At 36.5% G+C, this 19,600-nt stretch overlaps 1 protein-coding gene across 1 annotated transcript; it reads left to right on the forward strand.

The window, feature by feature from the left end:
- Positions 1–2,199: 2,199 nt before the first annotated feature.
- On the forward strand, positions 2,200–6,946 carry LOC131164253 (2-oxoglutarate-dependent dioxygenase 19-like). The gene is made up of 4 exons (XM_058121302.1): positions 2,200–2,790; positions 2,944–3,176; positions 5,324–5,651; positions 6,410–6,946. Exons 1-4 carry the CDS (start codon positions 2,512–2,514, stop codon positions 6,674–6,676), a joined length of 1,107 nt encoding a protein of 368 aa, XP_057977285.1. The 5' UTR covers positions 2,200–2,511; the 3' UTR covers positions 6,677–6,946.
- The last annotated feature ends 12,654 nt before the right edge of the window (positions 6,947–19,600 follow it).

Here is a 19,600-nt window from a genome sequence, read left to right on the forward strand (position 1 = left end):
AAATTTGATTATATTTCATCTTATTTTAAGAAACAGTTATTCCATAAATGTGACCTAATTTATCAAAGATTTATAATTAACCAAAAAATATTTTTATAATATTAAAATATTATTTTATTATTTTCATCTTATATTAAATATATTGAAACCCTAATATTTATCCAATTAAACCTTAAAAACACAATTTGCTTTAACTTGCCCTTTACCTCATATGCTCTAATGCTTTAACCAATTCTTTTAAGATGCGCCACAAGGAGGCTTTATGATAAACATAATAATATATATGAAAAATCGAAACCTAAGTATAAAAATACATAATGTTTAATGAAACATTTAGTTGTGAAAAATACGTTCATTTTATATTTTAACTTAATTTCTAAAACATTATAAAAATAGTAGCTTATTTTTCCTTTTTCAAGGTTTGTATCAAAAAAGTTAAAAGAATGAAGGGGTTTTTTTAATAGGCATGGAAAGTATTTTTCGTATTTCTTATTGATATTTCCAAATAATTATAAAAACAATACCATAATTTTTAATTTTTTGAAATAATATAAGAACTAAAAAAATCAAGAGAGCTAGTAAGAAATTAAAAGATGGTTTTCAACTTTCCTATAACATTTTATAAATTGAAAAATAAGGCAAAAATTTTGAAATGATTTGAAAACATTATAAATCAACAATAAAATTATTTTCCATTAGTGAATAATAATTTTTATCCAATTGAAAAAATAAGTTGGCTATTTTCTAATTCTCTAAAAAAAAAAAACTAAATATAGAAAACTAAATTTTTTTTCATAAGGAAACATGACCTCACTTTTTTTTTTAGTGATTGAGTTTTTGGAATTAATTCTAACATTAATAAAGTTATATTTTGGTAAAAGGTTCTATCTAACCATCATTTTTTTCTCTCATCATATACCACCATAATTTTTATACTATATTATATATATTAGGAGAAAATATTAGGTACAGCTAGCCAGTGTATATATTGGATGTAATATAATTTCACCATGTGTAGAAAAATTGTCTAATTTAGTTAAAATACATATGAATAACAAAATCATATTAGATTCGATGTATACACTCGATGTATGTAATAATTTCTCAAATATGAGCCACATTAGTCTTTTTGAGATAGCAGTTAAAAAACATGTTGTTATTTGTCATCTTCAAATATATAGCTTTTGGAGAAGTAAGGGAAATTTTATTGGTTAAATAAAGGGAAAATCAAGCAAGCAACTTGAAATTCCGAAAAGATACATCCAAAGGATATTAGAACAAGAGAAGTAGGTACAACTTAACCCCCAACACCAAGATAAGAATCTCAAACTCTTCTCAGTCCAATATTTTCAAATTCACATTTAACCTATTCCACTGATGCAGATTTGACAAGCATCTTTGATTAATCGAAGAAGCATCATAGCAGCTTCCATGGAAGATATGTCTATTCCTTTCTTTCTAAATTTCCCAACAAATGGTTGTCGGAATTGCCAACTTAAAACTTCTAACGAACCCCTTGCTTTTCATGGGATTCCAACACAAAACAATCCATTCAACTCCTCAGGCATTATCCAGCAAAGATTCAACAAAGAACGGTGAAAAAAAAAGATAATTGACATCTTCAAATATATTGTCTTATCCTTTTTCGTTATCCCCCTTCCCAACCCTTTCTTTATCTTTTGATCAATCATGATCTTCTTCCTTTGCGTCACGGTTTTTTATTTTTTATTTTTGCATTTTCCCAAAAATATATAATTTTATCTCATCACGTATGGCCATGATTATTTTATTTTAAGAATAGTAATTGCAGTTGTCTTTTGAGACAGCAGTCAAAAATGTTGTCATTCATTACTCTCCACATGCACACTATAATATTTTTTTTCCGTTTTGGTGTCGTATTGAACTATAGCTATAATACATAGTCTTTTAGAGTAAAGAAAAGTTACTGTAATTAATATATATGTCACTCTCAACATGCACATCTTGACTAATTCTTTTCTGATAGTGTTGAATAATAATTCATCATATAGCATATTGCTGATTAATAATTAACACGGTAATATGTTGCGAGCTAGTTGAAGTAGAGGACCATTGCCTCCATGCATCACCCTCAACAAGGTAGCATGGGCCACAATAAGAGTTGGGGTGTCGTTTTGCATTCGTATCCTTTAATTCATTGGTAGTCACCTTTCCTCCTTTCAATTATTTGATGCACCTAAGAAAATAAGGGCAATTATAGGCTACACCCCACCCCTCCTCCTTTGTCCACGCTTCTTGGAGCTCGTGTTTATATATGGGTTGTTTGCCTGAGAAGAAAACACTACCAAAATATACCAATCTCTCTCTCTCTCTCGCTCTCTCTCTCTCTCTCTCTCTCTCTCTCTCTCTCTCTCTCTCTCTCCCGTAATAGATCTCTGATCTATTTCTCTCTAAAAAAAATAAATAAACAAATAAAAGAAAGAGAAAAAAAGAAGCAAACTACAAGAAACACACACTAGCTCACACTACAGAATGGCTGCAATAGCCTCAGCAGTTCCAAAATCATCACCTGCCATCCAAGAACCAAAAGCCATCTCCATCAGGACATTGGCTGAATCAGATGATCTCACCTCCATTCCTTCCACCTACGTCTTCAACCCAAATCCCAACAAGGAACCTGAAGTCGTTTCGGACCCTGGGGACTCACTCCCCATCGTTGACTTCTCTCTGCTCGCCCACGGTACTCCTGATCAACGGTCCAAAGCCGTCCAGGATCTCGGGAAAGCATGTGAAGAGTGGGGCTTCTTCATGGTACCTACGCGCATGCAGTAATTCCTAGCTTGTGTGTGTGTGTGTGCGTGTGTGTGTGTGTGTGTGGGTGTGTGTGTGTATAGATATATTAACTGTATGCGTGCTTTCGTGCATGCATGCGTGCATCCATGCGTATTGGTATATATGATGCAGGTGATCAATCATGGTGTCTCGGAGAGCCTGAGGAAGTCACTGATCGACGTGTGTCAGAAGTTTTTTAATATGACAGTGGAGGAGAAGAAGAAGTATTTGCCGAAGAGTCGGCTGCAACCGATCAAGGTTGGGACTAGCTTTAACAGAAGTGATGATGTCCACTGTTGGAGGGACTTTCTCAACGTTATTGTTCGTCCTACCTTTTACTGCCCCGACAAACCCCAGGAGTTCAGGTGCCCACCTATCATCAATATATGCTTCGTATTTAGATTTTTTTTTTTTTTCTTTTTTCTCGACGTGGGAACCCCAGCATATTAAGATTTTGTCCCGTACCAAGCTGGTTGACTCCCGTGCTAAGACGACTTGTAACTTTGGTAACTCTAAGGTCACGGGTTTCATTTCTCTTGAGAGTTTATCTCGATGAATTATCAAGGTATGTCAATAAATGAACAACTTTTAGTCCCAAATTTGATATTACATTATAGTATCCAAAATGGCACAATAGTAGCTAGAGTGTCCGATTATCAAAAAAATAAAAAAATTACTTGGTATCATGCTATTACGTGACATATACTTGAAGATGCAAAGCATGCGTCTGTGCATGATGGAAGAGCAAGCCCTTCCAATATAAGCATTGTAGGTCTAACGCTGAATTAATTTGTTTTAGTTTGTCCTTTATTTGGGAAATTTTATTATTTGACGTTGAAGGGCATTGTTTGTAATGCATATATATATTTCAGACTCACCCCATTTCAGGTGGTTGAATTTTAAAATACCGATTGTTAAAAAGAGAGTTTCGGTGGTTCACGACTATATTGTTCTGACATGTAAGCACGTGAAGTGCGCCTTTTCATCCAAAATGCAAAAGATAATCGAGTAAAAGTGACCATATAGAAATTGCCACTTGTGCCATTGACATATTAGAGGGCTGCATGCATGGTAACTAGGAGGTCATTTTTTTGTATAAATATAGCAAAGAGAAAACATATATTCTGTTCTGAACAAGGAAAAAACAACTAGTTATAGTTTACTGTCACCTATTTGGGCTCCATAAATTGTTTTTAAAGGCACTAAATAGCTTTGAAAGAAAAAAAAATTTATTTTTGTCCATTTCCTTTCTCATCTATGATTTGAAAAACAAGAGGTGACAATCTATTCTTTCTTTTTCTTTCTTCCTATTTTTTTATTTTTCTTTTTGTGATTTATTATGCATCACAAAACAAGTGATAGAGACAAATTTAATTAGCCATGTTGAAAGATAATCCAAAGTCAAGCACATCCTATCACATGACTTTCACGCTTCTTCTTTTCCTTTTCAAAAAGTCTTTCATGATATTCTTGCTAGCCCAACTAAAGCAAAAAGGAAAAAGAGAAAAAGAAAAAAAGAAAATCATGTGATAATGAGGTACTCTTGCAATGAATGATTACCCATGCAAATCGTACACTAAAGGGTGTGCATGTGAGCTCTAGCACCTCTACAAGGAAAAATATTAGATACACTCAGTGTATGGTATTGATTTGTATATCAAGACCAATCTGATTTTAGGATGTTTCTATGTTTTAATTGAATTGAACGAGTATATATATATATATATATATATATATATATATATATATATATTTGCCTAACAAAAAGCATCGGTGTTGTGTGTGTGTGTGCGCTTTTTTTTTTTTTTTTGTAACTTAGGGGCTTAGCCACCATCGCACTACTTTAAAACACTATGGTGCGGCACTAAATCCTGTAGGGTGAAGTAGATGAGGTTGGGCATATGGCCTTGATTCCTCTTGGATCATTAGTACATAATGAATACTAGATGTGAGCATGCACTGCATCTATGCTCCATGACTTTAGTTTTTAGGGTGACCAAAAATGAGGAGCAATTTAGTCTTTTAATAAAAATGAATTTGCTAATTATTCTTTATTCAATATTATTTTCTTTTAAACTTGAAAGAGGAACATTTTATGAAGAATGATAGTGGGAAATTCAGATTGAAAACTACCCCGCCCCTCTTCCCAATTAATTGTACATGCTAAGGTCATATTACACTCCAAAGCTTGAGAATGCAAAGCTTATTGGATGACATCGACTCCTATACTATGTAACGATGCATAGCATGCACAAGTGCTATACATATTAAGATTTTGTCATGTATTTAAAAATAAATAAAAAATAAAAATCTAATTTAAAACAATCTCAGCTCACTTAATCTTAACATGCACAGGCACAGCACCGATACTATACTTGAGTGCCTTGCAGATAAGCCGGAGCAGTACCTGCTAATTACCACCATACACATTCATTTTTTTACTGATTGATTGACCGTTATAAAAAATATATTTTATTGAATTGATTTATCTATCCGTTCCATCGGCATGCAGTGAGTTATTATCAGAGTACACCACAGCAACAAGAGAAGTGTTGTTGACACTCTTAAGGGGGATATCAGAAAGCTTGGGATTGGGAGAAGACTACATAGAGAAGGTCTCGAACCAGGAGTCGGGTTTCCAGATGTTAGTTGCCAACTTGTACCCGCCATGTCCCCAGCCGGATCTCGCGATGGGCATCAGCACTCACACTGATGACGGCTTGCTAAACCTCCTCACTGAGAATATCTCTGGCGGCCTCCAAATCATCCATGATGGACAGTGGGTTTATGTCAAACCTGCCCCTAATGCCTTCCTTGTGAACGTCGGCGATCACATTGAAGTATGTGCTTCCTCCCTCAATATTATACACATTACACACAAGGTCGAAGTGGACCTCACAATCATAACCAGGCTCAAAACAGTTTAATATATAAATTATGGAAATCCAATATTTTCCTTTAATTTGAAAAAAGAAATGATTGGGTCCAAGGTTTCTTGGTCACCTTACTATTCTATCAAAATAATGATCACTTCGCTCTACTTTTCTCTGCTAAAATATTGAGATTTTATCTCAATTAAAAAGTCAAAACTTAAATTTGAACATCTTGATGTTAAATTAAGAGAGTTTTGAGTTCACTGAGGGACTCACAAGGGGTAAGGGTTAGTTAAAGTTAAAAGAGAGTTTGAAACATTAAACCATAGAAATGAAAAGTGACACAATTATGCATCCCTATTAAAAAGAAACTTTTGGGCACATTTTCATAATTCTCTTTAAACTGCAAAATTTTTTAAAAAATAATAATAATTTTGATCTATTGGAGGCTAAATGGGCTAAGCTATAAAAGTAGACAACATCAAACACTAGGATTAAGTCCTGATTGAGGAGCAGTGAATAAAGAAATCATCCTAGTTTAGTGAGTAAAAGTCAGAGCAGGACCAGTTGTAGATGTTGCACAAAATAGCAGCTCTTAAAGATTATACATACTATTTTTTTCTATCCTAACTAATATTCATTGAAGTATATATATATATCATTTTCCTACCTGTATATATCATGTCTTCATTCACTACATGCATGGCTAATTCGGTGGTGGGAAGATATTGAGCAATGGGAAGTACAAGAGTGTGTTGCACCGAGCGATAGTGAACAACAAGACCACAAGAGTGTCAATGGCAGTGTCGATGGCACCATCAATTGACACAGTGGTGAGCCCCGCCCCGGAGTTGACAGACGCCGACCATCCCCCTGCATATCTCCCCATGAAATACAGGGACTATCTAGAGATTGTCCATAGTGAAAAGGCCATTGGGGCTTCTGTCTTGGACCAAATTAGGGTTCCACTACCTCCCCCTCCAAATAATTAACTACTACCCTACCCCTAGTATTTATATTACTTACATATATATCTTATATTCCTCACACACACATCTAGTTGTGTGTACTTCTCATTGTAATTCTAGCAAAAAATTTGATGTATCATGCATGCATCCATGCACGCACCTACCTAGCTAGCTACAACTCAAGTTTGTCGGAGTTGAATGTTTTAGCAATATATATATATTATGTGTGTCATCAATTAATAGTGTACTATGATTGATATGTATTGTTAATAAATGTCATTATATTATAATAAATATATATATATATATTTATGTGTGTGTGTGTGCGCGCGCACGCACGCTTTATGAGTAATTGTTGCACATTAGGTTCTGACAATTAAATTTAAAAAAATAAATAAATAACAACGCAAATGACTCAAGCTTCTAATTCATTGTTTCATTCTATTCTTACTAAAAGTATATATACATGTGAAACAAGTTGATAATTAATATTACTTGTTGGGGAATGATGGTATGGAGATAATAGTCTAATATAATATTTCTCCAGCTCATATCAATATTAAGTAGAATACCGAAAAGTTAGAAGCCATCAACAACATAAATTAAAATCGGCTGCATAAGCACAAAGAGGACTCCAAGATTTACATGAAAAAATCTTTGCTATGAAGGGAAAAATCATGTGATCATAGTCCACTTCCAATATTCCACCATATCAAAATTATGTTACAATTGGTCTTTCTTAGTTGAAATTAGAGACATATATCAACTACAATCATCAAGAATAACAATTTTTTAGCATATAAAATAATAAAAGTCATCACCAATAAGGTGGAATCAAATTAGAATGAAAAAATAGAGAAGTCTCACCAAAAAATAGAGACGGATGTCATAGCCATGAAATCAACTCTATAGTGCTCCAATAACAATCAAACCATCCACAATGAAGGATGCATCAAACATGTTGTCAAAACTTTAACTCAATACAACAAGAAATCACCAAATGGTTGTCAATATCAAGTTGGAAAACCATGGGATCATAGACCACTTTCAATATTCAACCATATCAAAAATTATGTTACAATTGGTCTTTCCTAATTGAAATTAGAGACATATAACAACTACAATCATCAAGAATAACAAATTTTTAGCATATAAAATAATATAAGTCATCACCAACAAGGTGGAATCAAATTAGAATGAAAAATAGAGAAGTCTCACCAAAAAAAAATAGAGAGACTGTTATCATAGCCATGAAACCAGCTTTATAGTGCTCCAATAACAATCAAACTATCCACAATGAAGAAGGATGAATCAAACATGTTGTCAAAATTTTAACTCAATCCAACAAGAAATCACCAAATGATTGTCAAGATGAAGTTGGCTACATAGGTACATTTAACCCAAAATTTTTAACAAAGAATTTTCTTCTATCCCAGAAGACCAACATGGTCCTCCCATCAGCCCCTCCCATCCAATGAAAGCATTTCAAGTAGTGGATATCACATGATAAGACCCACATATAATCTATTTGGATCCATAATTTGGATTATTACTGTTGGATGAAAAGGGCTTATGGGAGGACCATGTTGGTCCTCTCGGAGGACCCCCTAATTTTTTTCTCATCCTTATCCGAAGGAATGCACAAAACTTTCCTCATACCAATAATATCCTTCCAAAAATTAATTGATTCCACATATGTAGGCCATCCTCCACGTCCACATAGGAAGGAAACCCAAAAAATCTTCCTCTCATAAGAAGTTGAAAAATTCAACATATATACCAGCATTAGTATAACAAGTTTTATGTTTCTCCCTTGAAAGCGTAGCCTTTGTCATCATGTATAAACCACTGTCAACAATATGAATCTTTTCAATTTATAATAATTCACAATTCAATGCAACTCTAAAACAATGGTATTTTTGGGGGATGTGGCTCATATTTTGAGTGTAAACGCATACACCATGAAAGCTTAGTGAAGCAAAAAGCAAGAACATGAGAGGAGGCTGCAGGAAGAGGGATAATTGTCCACGGTTTGGCCTAAACTGTCAACGGTTCAGTCGGCGCGAGTCACATAATTTAAATCGAGAGGCTAGTAGATTAGGCTAATCGGAGGGATTTCCTCCGAGAATTGCTACAGGGATTGTTTAGATAAGATCTAAGGTTCCTATACGTTTAGGGTTTGCATATAATCAATTATTTGTAACCCTAATGTACGCTTTGACATTGTTCATAGTGGAAAATGAAGTTACTGCTCCTGTGCACTTAGGCAAATTGTCGAACCACATAAATCTTGTGACTTTTGGTTGTGTTTTCATTCTTCTCATTACTGAGTGTTTGCTTCTTGAGTATATTTCATCATCGAGTGATTGCATTGGTGTTTGTTGATTAACTCGTGTGTGATTGTGTGCTTCCGCTGCGCATCCGATGAACAACAAGTGGTATTAGAGCTATTGGTTCAATAATGGTTGGAGTCTCTTCGATGAAGTTAGATGTGAACAAGTTCGATGGAACTGGTAATTTCAAGCTTTGGCAACGAAGGGTGAAATACTTGCTAGTGTATCAAGGGATGGCGAAGGCTTTGTATGGAAAGAAGTCAGATGACATGAATGACGCAAGTTGGAAGGAGCTTGAAGCAAAGGTTGTATCCACTATTCGGCATTGTCTGGTCGATGACGTGATATATAACATCATGGATGAAGAATCACATGCTGCAATTTGGTTAAAGCTCAAAAGCTGGTACATATCCAAGTCGCTTACGAACAAGTTGTATCTTAAGTAAAAGCTTTATTGGCTTAAGATTAAGAAGGGTATGGACCTAACTCAGCACATCAACACTTTCAATCAAATCATTAGTGATCTGAAGCGAGTTGATGTGATGTTCGAGGAAGAGGATAAAGCATTGATGCTACTGAATTTCCTATCGACATATCCTACATACGAAATCCTAGTTACGATGCTGACATGGGGGAAAGAAACCCTGGAGTTGGAGGACAACACAAGTCCATTGTTGGGGTTCCACCAAAGGAAGAAGGCCAGCGATGATGGTTCACATACTGAAGGGCTCGTGGCGAAACTAAATCAAGATAATGGGAAAAGCGATTTTCGGGATGGATTGAGCAGCTATAGGGCTCTATCCAAGTCCAGGAAGAATAAGGACATACGGTGTTTTAATTGCAGGATAAAAAGGCACATAAAATTCGAGTGTCTGAAGAAGAGGAAGGGAGTTGCTGAAAGTAAAGAAGGTTCGTCAACAATGGAGAATGTAGTTGAAGAAGGATGTTGGGCTTTGTGGAGCCTAATTGCATTTGATTTGGATGATGAGCTGACCTTTCTATTAATGAGAGATTTCTATCAACCAAAGATTAAGATCTATATACATATGGATGGATAGAGAGGGGTTGAAAACCATTAGACTTAACTTTCACTTCCTTAAGAATATGACACACCATATGACCATAAGATAGAAATGTTGTTTTTTGATGTTTCTTTATGAGTGCCCATAAGAATATAAGGGTAGCGTAAGTAATTAAGGACATGGATCCTTTCAATATAACATTGACAATGATGTTGTAGAGAACTTTGTTTTCAACACTAAGAAGAGAAGCCTATAGTTTAACACTAAACTTCCAAAAATAGTTTTGATGGCTTTCCTTTTTCCCTTCTTTTTTTTTACATTTTTACATTTTCTAGATAATCAATTCCTTCATATGATACGTTGACTATTAATGCAACATCATCTGGTTCTACATTTATATTGACACTATTCACATTCCTTCTTAGAATAAGCACAATATCGGTACCAGTTTATTGAAGATTGGAGTAGAATAATTCGATAAACAAAGAAAAAGTGACATGTATGAAATTAGCAAGTTTATCCCACTATCGAGCCTCCAAAATTTTCTTAATTCTATAATTATTCAACTCAAAGAATTTATACTCAATGGTCATAGGTTGAAAAAAATCTATCTAAACAAATTTATTCTTGAATCTAAGCCTTCCAAAAGGGGTGAGATAAATAGTTGCATCCCTACCTTCTAAAGGAAGAAGCAAGGAACCTTTCGAACAGCTTCTAACCCTCACAAAAGTCACTTTATTCTAGTTATCTCTCTTTGTTCTTTGTGGGAGTAGAATATCATATTGCTCCAAAGTTTGAACTTGTTGATGCTTTTGAGTCTCAAAATAGTGTTCTTCCTCTTTTATTGGACTTTCTAAAAAGTTTCAATAATTGGGGTTCTCAGTTTCTTTGAAGAATTGTCTTTATAAAATTTACATCTCAATCAATAAGACTTCCATCCATGAATTTTAGGCATCATTTTGAGGGCAATGTAGAAATAGATGAACTCAATGGCACATAATTTGGCTTTGGTTAGGGTTAGAAAAGGAATTCAAGATAAAAGGGGGGGGGGGATGTAAATTTAGGAGTTCTTATAAATAATCCCTCATTAACTACTCACCCCATGTGAAACTTTTCAACCAAAAATATTTTTCAATGTACACATATTATAGAAAAAATATTTCTATTTGAATCATGTTCTCATAGAAAATCATGTTCATATCAATATGTTTAGTCCTTAAATAATTACTATGGTTTTCAGGCATAAAAAATTGCACTTGAATTATCACAGAAGATTGAAACATATTTATAACTCAATCGATAATATTTTAATTGATTAATAATCCAAGGAATTTGAGCACAACTTCCAACAGTTACATAATCAACCTCTGCACGTAGTGTTCAGAGATACATAATTTTGTTTTCTACTAGACCAGGCAACTAAACATAGTCCAAAATTTTGACAAGTGCCACTAGTACTTTCTTCATCAATTTTACATATAGTGAAATTAGCATTTGCACATCCTAGAAGTTTAATCTTAGTTATCCAAGGATAACAAAGCCCAAGATTTAAAGTACCTAGTATTAATCTTAAGATTCTTTTTATAGCTATCAAATGAGATTCTTTTAGATTAGACACATATCTAGCATATATACAAACACTATACAAAATATTAAGCCCATTAGTAGTAAGATATAGTAATGAACCAATAATTCCCTATATAGTTTATTATCCATGGATTTTCCTCACCCATCGTGATCTAGTTTTAAGAATGTGGCTCAATTGGTGTTCCATAAATCTTTCTTTTTTAAATTCATATTTCTTCACAAGTTCCTTTGCTAATTTGGATTGACATAAAAAAGTTCCATCTTTGCACTGTTAATTTGCAACCCAAGAAAATAATTCAATTCTCCTATCAAGCTCACTTTTTTTTTCTTTTTAGATCAACACAAAGAATTCTTTATACATTAGCTCATCTATAGCACCAAGTATGATATGATCCACATAAATTTGCACAACGAAGATTTCTCTATTTTTTTCTTAATGAACAAGGTTTTGCTTTCATTTCCTCTAGTGAAATGATTTTTCATTAAAATTTCACTTAATCTTTCATATAATGTATAAGGAGTGTTAAAACTGAATGAAAATATTTCAGTCTTATTTCATATCAAGAGAAGATTACAAGAGTATATACATATACAGTGGTCAATAACAGAATTAAATTAACAATACAGTAACTAAACTACAACTGAAATGCTTCTGTTGTGCTAACTGAATGACTTGCAGTTAGCTGTTGTAAGCTAATAGATATGCTGCTATGATGAGTTGTATTCTAACTATTGTTGCCTTTGCATTGCAGCATTTGCTTCAACACTCCCCCTCAAGTCACAATCCTCAATCTCTGTGACTTGCACTGAAGAATTTATCTTACTTTGTCTTGGAATAAAAATGTCATTTAATCCCAACCTTTCTGATAACCTTGAAAATGAAGAGAAACCCAATGCCTTGGTGAATATATCAGCTACGTGAGAGTTTGTTGCAATATGAAGAGTTTTTATCATGCCTTTCATAATCTTGTCTCTCACTGAATGACAATCACTTCAATGTGCTTTGTCCTCTTATGAAATATAGGATTTGCAGCTATGTATAAAGCTGCTTGATTGTTATAGAATAGCACAGCTGGCTTAGGATGTTCAATCTTTAAGTCTTTAAGCAATTGTAATACCCATGTGATGTCACAAGATGCACTTGCTATAGCCCTGTACTCAACTTCAGCAGAGGACCTTGAAACCACTTTGTTAGAATTGGTGTATTCCCATGAGGAGGGGTGAATTAGAAATTTAAACTTTTCTCCTAGGTTAAGTGAGAAGTCAATATGATTTGGTAACCTAGGGTCTTTGTACACAATTCCAAATGTGCCAATAAATAAAATATGCGGAATTTAAATCATGCACATCATTCATACCATATCATATACGTGCGGTAAATATAAAGTGCGAAAATGTAAACAGATACACGATATGTTATTGGGGTTCGGCCAACTATGCCTATGTCCCCGCCTCTAGCTCGCAAGTCTGAGGATTCCACTAAAGGCTCACTTAAGGTAGAGCGGCACCAATTACAATCAGGTCAATTAGTACAGGGCTAACCTCAACCTTTACAATCAGGTCAATTCAAGGGGCTGACCTCAACCGATATGCCTTAATAGGATGATGCACCTAACTTTCCTAACCGGGTTTAAGCCAATCCGGGACTATTTCAAAGGGCTAGTCTCCCTCTACAGACCCGTGCCTGGTAATACAACAGATTTTCTCAATCAATGAAATGGTGCAGTGATTATGCTTTCGTGTAAAGTAGATATGCACCCAGTTACATGCAATCACATACACCACAAATGATATAATAAGTAAGCTCAGTGTGGTCTACAGCTCTCAAAAATATTTTCTATCAATGTAATGAGTGCGTGAGAGTATCAACAAGCGATCTTTGTATCTCAAAATATTCAATCAACAGATTCACAAAAAGATGTCAAGCAAGTTTCAAATGTATCACTTTGAAGGATATATCAATCACGTAAATAGTAGATGATGTATATGCTTGGTTTGCTAAAATATATAGTCTTTGTATTCAGCAAATGATATGCAAATAAATATTGCAAAAAAGATCTATAATACAAACACAAATATCTTCTCAAAGATGTATCAATATTAATCACACAAGATATTTGAGTATGTTTTGAAAGAGTTTTTGCAACACAAAGACAAATACAAGCTTCCTAAGATATTGCAACACAAATGCAATACTCAAAAGCTTAGGCAAGTCTTCTTAGGATAGGCTTATGAACAAAGCCCCCTAAGAATACTCCGGCTTAGCTCTCGTTAAAATCGAATCAATCAAATACAAATAGGAGAGCAAACCTATGAAGATAAACACTCAATCAACTTACAGAAAGTATGATCAATAGGAGAAGGTAGGTATGAGTTGTTTTAGTATGAAAATGAGTATTATAGGTTTTTGGATTTTCAAAGAATTTTCCCTAATCAAATCTGCTAATCTACTACAAATAATCCTAAATGAGGGGGTATTTATAGACACCCCATGAAATATAACCGTTGGGGACACAGTCGGGATTATTAGAAAAGACTAATGATGTTTTAATTATTTTAACCTTGATAAAAACAAGTTAACCACAGTAAAAATATAGGGCAACCTGAGAGACCCGATCGACCGAAGTTCATATGGCTCAGTCAACCGGGACATTTTTTAACTAGGGACTCGGTCGACCGGACGTACATGTCCAAGGCAATTTTTCCATTTTATCAAGGTTCGGTTGTCTAGACAGATTTGCACTAGGTGATTTGGTCGACCAGACAGTTGGGATTTCTCCCGAGGACCCTCCGTCGACCAGAGAGTTGCAATGCAATTTGGGCTCGGTCGACCAAGTGGTCAAAATGTTGACCTTAGGAGGTTTCGATCGACCGAGGGGTTTTGAACTACAATGGTTAGGTCAATCGGGCTGAGGTCAAAATATTGACCCAGACCGGTTTCAATCAACCAGGGCAGAATGAACTACCAAAGTTGGTCAACTGAAAGTGCACAAAGTGTGCATTTTAGTCCTGATTCAATACACTTTCACCCTATTCAGGTTCCTAACATTTATGAGTGCAAAGGTGAGTGTCCTAGGGTCATTTTTGGGTCCTTTTAAAGACATCAAAAAAATCTAGTGTTATTCCCTAAAGTCTTTCTAAGGTCAGTTTTAGTTATTCTTGGTTTGAGCTTACGTAATAAATCATGCATGTGATGTGTGTGTGCTTATTACAAACCAAAGACCCTAATTTACTATTACAGACCAATTACGCAGGAGAAACATATATTACAATCATAAACATAAATTGATATTCAAGCTTCATTTACTTTATATGCATTTTGATCTTGACGATTGAGGTTCCTGCACAAAATCTCATATACTCGTTAGATACAATGAGTATTTGTCATAATCAAAACCGAGCATGACCTATAAGGTCAACACACTCCTTACTTCTTTGATTTCTTTTGACCTTTTGGTCAGATCCCTGTTTTGATTATGACAAACCACAGTATCGCATTTGTGTGTTTGAGTACTTGAGTAGGTTTATGTTTTAGTTAGCACAAATGATGATATAATGTGGAAGTCGTAAGAGCAACTGAACCAGCATACTGTACGAACTCGATCCGTGGGATATGGAATAAATAATTAAGGAAAGGGTGAGTTGGTAAATTGAGCAAACTTTGTCGACGAAACTAGAGTTCGTCAATGAAGGCCCTTCGGTTGTTCGGCGACCAAATGCAGAGGCGCGTCGATGAGAAGAAGCCAAGAGGTTTTGGGAAATCCAAAAATCTCAGGCTCATCGACGAGGCCACCACTACGTCGACGAACTCCCTTTGTTGACTCATCGAGGAAGACGTCACCTCGTCGACGAGGTTGGCCGAGTCAAAGGTGCTATAAATATCCTATTTCATTGCTTCTTGGCTAAGAAAGCAAAGACTCTCCCTCTCTCTCTCTCTCTCTATAACTAGCGGGAACACACTCTCTCTCTAGATTCCTTTATCGTTCGTTGTTAGAATCGATGATCCGATGTTACTATGAGGATCAGGGAAGGATTCTCTTCGTGATTTGTGGAACGGATCTTCGTTTCGAGGATTTTTAGGTTTTGACCCAAAATCGAGGTAAGGCTCAGTTTTTATTTCTGTTTTGGTAGTTTTATTGAGAATGAAATTGTAAGTATGTTTTGTACTATGATTTATAGGTTTTGGGAACTCAGTTCACTGTTTGGGAGCCGTAGAATTCAGGTTTGGATTTTTGATGAAAGGTAACGGGATTCTATTTATATCGGTTATTTTCGAAATCAGATTCGATAGAACTGTGGTTCACGGTCCTGTGTGTGTTTTGACTACTCATTTGGGAAAATCTAACGGGTGGAAATTATGGGATTTTTATATTACAGTTTTGGGAAAAATGGGGCCTTGGGTTGCATCTCTAGTTTTTTAGAAAACCGTGGATATATTGTGTTATATATATGTGTTACGGAGATGGTCGTGTCATGACTTGTTTAAACTGTATTTTTGGAAAATCATGATTTTGAGATTACCAAATGAGTGTGGAATGAATTATTATATGAACATGCATAAGTTGTGATTTACTGAAATGAGATATGGGAATGGGGTTCTAAATTGTTCCAAGTTGTGAAAGAGTGTTCGGCTCTATATCCAAGGGTGTGAAATACCACCTGCCAGTGGCAAGAGTGTCCGGCTCTATATCCGAGGGCGTGAAATATCGCCTCTTACCAGCTGATCATCGAAGGGTGGGGATCCACCAGTTGTACTGGTACGATGCCATGGGAGCCTGAGGCTATGCCATGTGCTAGGGATGCTGTGTAATGTGGGCCGGCTTCGAGCCGAAGGGTGTGACGACACTAGGTTACTTGATCATGTGTGTTTGGGTGTTGAAAACTATACTGGAACTGTTTTGTGAAAAATACTAGAATTGTATTGAACTATGTATGTTTTATGTCATGATAACACTCATATGTGACACACCAATATAACCTGATTCTTCCTTACTGAGAGGTGTCTCACCCCTATCGTATGTACATATTTTTTTCATGTCCTACGAGTAACCAAAACTAGCGTCCTTGTGTTGGGAGCGTAGTGGTTGGTATACTACGTGAAGTGCTTGTGTGAGTACTAGGACAGTAACGAGGTTGTCGTTTTGGGTATTTGCTGACACCCTAGATTATGTTTTATATTATGGAGCTTAGACTCTGTCTGTATAGACTCTGGTATGGTACAATGTATGTATGGAATGAACTTGTCCACTACGTATACACCATGTATGTGAATGTGTATAGGGTGTACGAGAACCCCATGGGGTCGAACCCTCATTCATCATTGTATCATTGTTGTATTGTATGATACAGGGACAGGTCAGGTTAATACAACACACCCTGGGTCCCATTGTCGGGTTCAAGGCGTGACAGCTTGGTATCAAAGTTAACCAGGTTGCTAGATCTTGTAGACTTGGTTAGGCGTAGCTATGTGTACATACCATATTATAGGATGTAGGAAATGAGTAGAGTAGATCGAGGGTTGTTTTGTTTCTAGATAGGGACTTGTTGATGGTGTTCTCTGTTTTTCCTAGAATGACGATTTCAGTAAAATCACGATAAACCATTGATGGTTTCATGTCGGTGTGATAGGACAAACGTGAACTTGTGAGATTGGTAGTTAACATGATTAGAGGTCAATGATTGTGTAAACTGTATATAACATAAGAATTATAATCGATTCCTATTCTATTTTCATAATGGAGCCCAAGGATAACAACTTGGATAGTGGCTCTGAGGAGACTGCGAGTGATGAATCTCCTTTTGTACCTCGAGGGTTGACGAGGCAGGTTATGTAGGAGATCGGGAGGAGTGTTAGGAGACGTGAACGTTCTCCTACTGCTGCAGGGTGTACAATCGAGAGTTTCACATGTATGCACCCTCCGACATTCTTAGGAGGACCCGATCCGATGATAGTAGAGGACTGGGTTAAGAAGACCAAGATGATTCTGAAGGTCCTACACTGCACAGATAAGTGCTTCAAGGAAGTGTTCTTTGAGAGATACTTCCCAACCTCCACACGTAATGCTAAGGTGGATGAGTTCTTTGTTCTAACCCAAGGAGATATGACGATGCAGGGGTATGCTGCTCGGTATATAGATTTATTCCGCTTTGCACCGTGCTTGATCTCGAACGAGTACGAGAAGACTCAGAGGTTCGAGAAGGGCCTGAGGAAGGACATCCACAGATTAGTGGGTATGCTTCAAATCCGTGAGTTTTCAGTTTTGGTGAATAAGGCCACTGTGATCGAGACCGGCATCCGGGAGGATGAGGTGGATCGGGAACTAAAGAAGAGGTCAGTGCCATCAGTATCTACCCAGGGATCATGGAAGAAGAAGAACAAAGGCTCAAGTTACCACCAAAATACCGAGCGTCAAGGTTCTTAGGTGAATCAGTCGTGTGATCGTTGTATCAAGTGCCACAGATGGCATGATTGGAATGCCAGCCGTTTGGGGGTAACTGCTACAACTGTGGCCAATCAGGTCACATAGCTTAGGATTGCCGCATACCGAAGAGAGACACACCTGCTTCCAGTGTGAATCGGGGTAGCCATCAGATGCCTTGGGGAACCATTCAGGTGAACACAGCATCGACTAGGGTATATTCTCTTACTCTAGTGGATGCTGATCATACAGGGAATGTAGTGACAAGTACTTTATTGTTACTTTTGAATAGAGCTGTTGTTTTATTTGATTTAGGGGCAACCCATTTCTTTGTATCTGTGAACTTTGTAAATCTGTGTGGGGTTGAGACCCAAGTTATGAATAGGGGGCTATCTGTAGCTACACCATATGGGAGTGTAACATTTTGTAGGAGGATGCTACGGAACTGCCCAGTGGAAATTCAGGGAAGGCCACTACAGGTGAATCTTGTGGTGTACGATATGTCTGGTTTTGACATCATACTGGGGATGGATTGGTCATTCTCCAATTATGTTGTGATCGACTATCGAGGAAAGGTAGTACTATTCAGACCTCTTGGGGAGCCGGAGTACGAGTTTGGAGGATCATGTATGCGTTCGATGCCACAGGTTCTATCGGCATTACAGGTGAGGAGGCTACTCTTGGACGGATGTCAGGGGTACCTAACTTGCGTGAAGGAACTACCATGGGATGAGTTGAAGCTTGAGGATATTCGAGTGGTTAACGAATTCCCAGATGTGTTTCCCAAAGATTTACCCGGTTTACCACCGGATTGTGAGGTGGATTTTGTGATAGTGTTGCTGCCTAACAAGGCACTGATCTCTAAAGCTGTGTATTGGATGGCTCCAACAGAACTTCAGGCGTTGAAAGAATAGTTGCAGGAATTACTGGACAAGAGCTTTATCCGACCTAGTGTTTCGCCCTAAGGAGCTCTAGTTTTGTTTGTGAAAAAGAAAGATGGGTCGATGCGCATGTGCATTGATTACCATGAGATCAACAAGGTGATTATGAAGAACCATTACCTGTTGCCTCGTATCGATGATCTCTTTGATCAGCTACAGGGGATGCAGATCTTTTCAAAGATCCACCTATGGTCAGGGTATCATCAGGTGAGGGTTAGATCTGATGATGTTGCGAAGACTGCTTTTCGAACCAGATACGGCCACTATGAGTTCTTAGTCATGCCTTTTGGGTTGACGAATGCTCTTAAAGTGTTCATGGATCTGATGAACAGGGTTTTTCATGAGTATCTAGACCGATTCGTAGTGGTGTTCATTGACGACATACTAGTATATTTGAGGAGTCTGGAAGAGCATGAAAACCATTTGAGGTTGGTGCTATAGATTCTGCGGGAGAGGAAGTTGTATGCCAAGCTGAAGAAGTGTGAGTTCTGGTTGAATCAGGTCGCATTTTTAGGCCATGTGGTGTCTAAGGGTGGTATCTCAGTTGATCCTAACACGATTGAAGTTGTGGTTGACTGGGTGAGATCGAAGAGTGTGTAAAAGGTTTGGAGTTTTCTAGGACTAGAGAGTTATTATCGTCGGTTCG

Source organism: Malania oleifera, chromosome 9 (assembly GCF_029873635.1).
Source record: "Malania oleifera isolate guangnan ecotype guangnan chromosome 9, ASM2987363v1, whole genome shotgun sequence".
Lineage (NCBI taxonomy): Eukaryota > Viridiplantae > Streptophyta > Magnoliopsida > Santalales > Ximeniaceae > Malania > Malania oleifera.

Bases quoted from the DNA above. Each gene is read 5' to 3' on its own strand.
- LOC131164253 (XM_058121302.1), top strand. From the start codon at position 2,512: ATGGCTGCAATAGCCTCAGCAGTTCCAAAATCATCACCTGCCATCCAA. The intron at 3,177-5,323 runs GTGCCCACCTAT...ATCGGCATGCAG, and splicing joins GACAAACCCCAGGAGTTCAG to TGAGTTATTATCAGAGTACA. The intron at 5,652-6,409 runs GTATGTGCTTCC...GGTGGTGGGAAG, and splicing joins ACGTCGGCGATCACATTGAA to ATATTGAGCAATGGGAAGTA.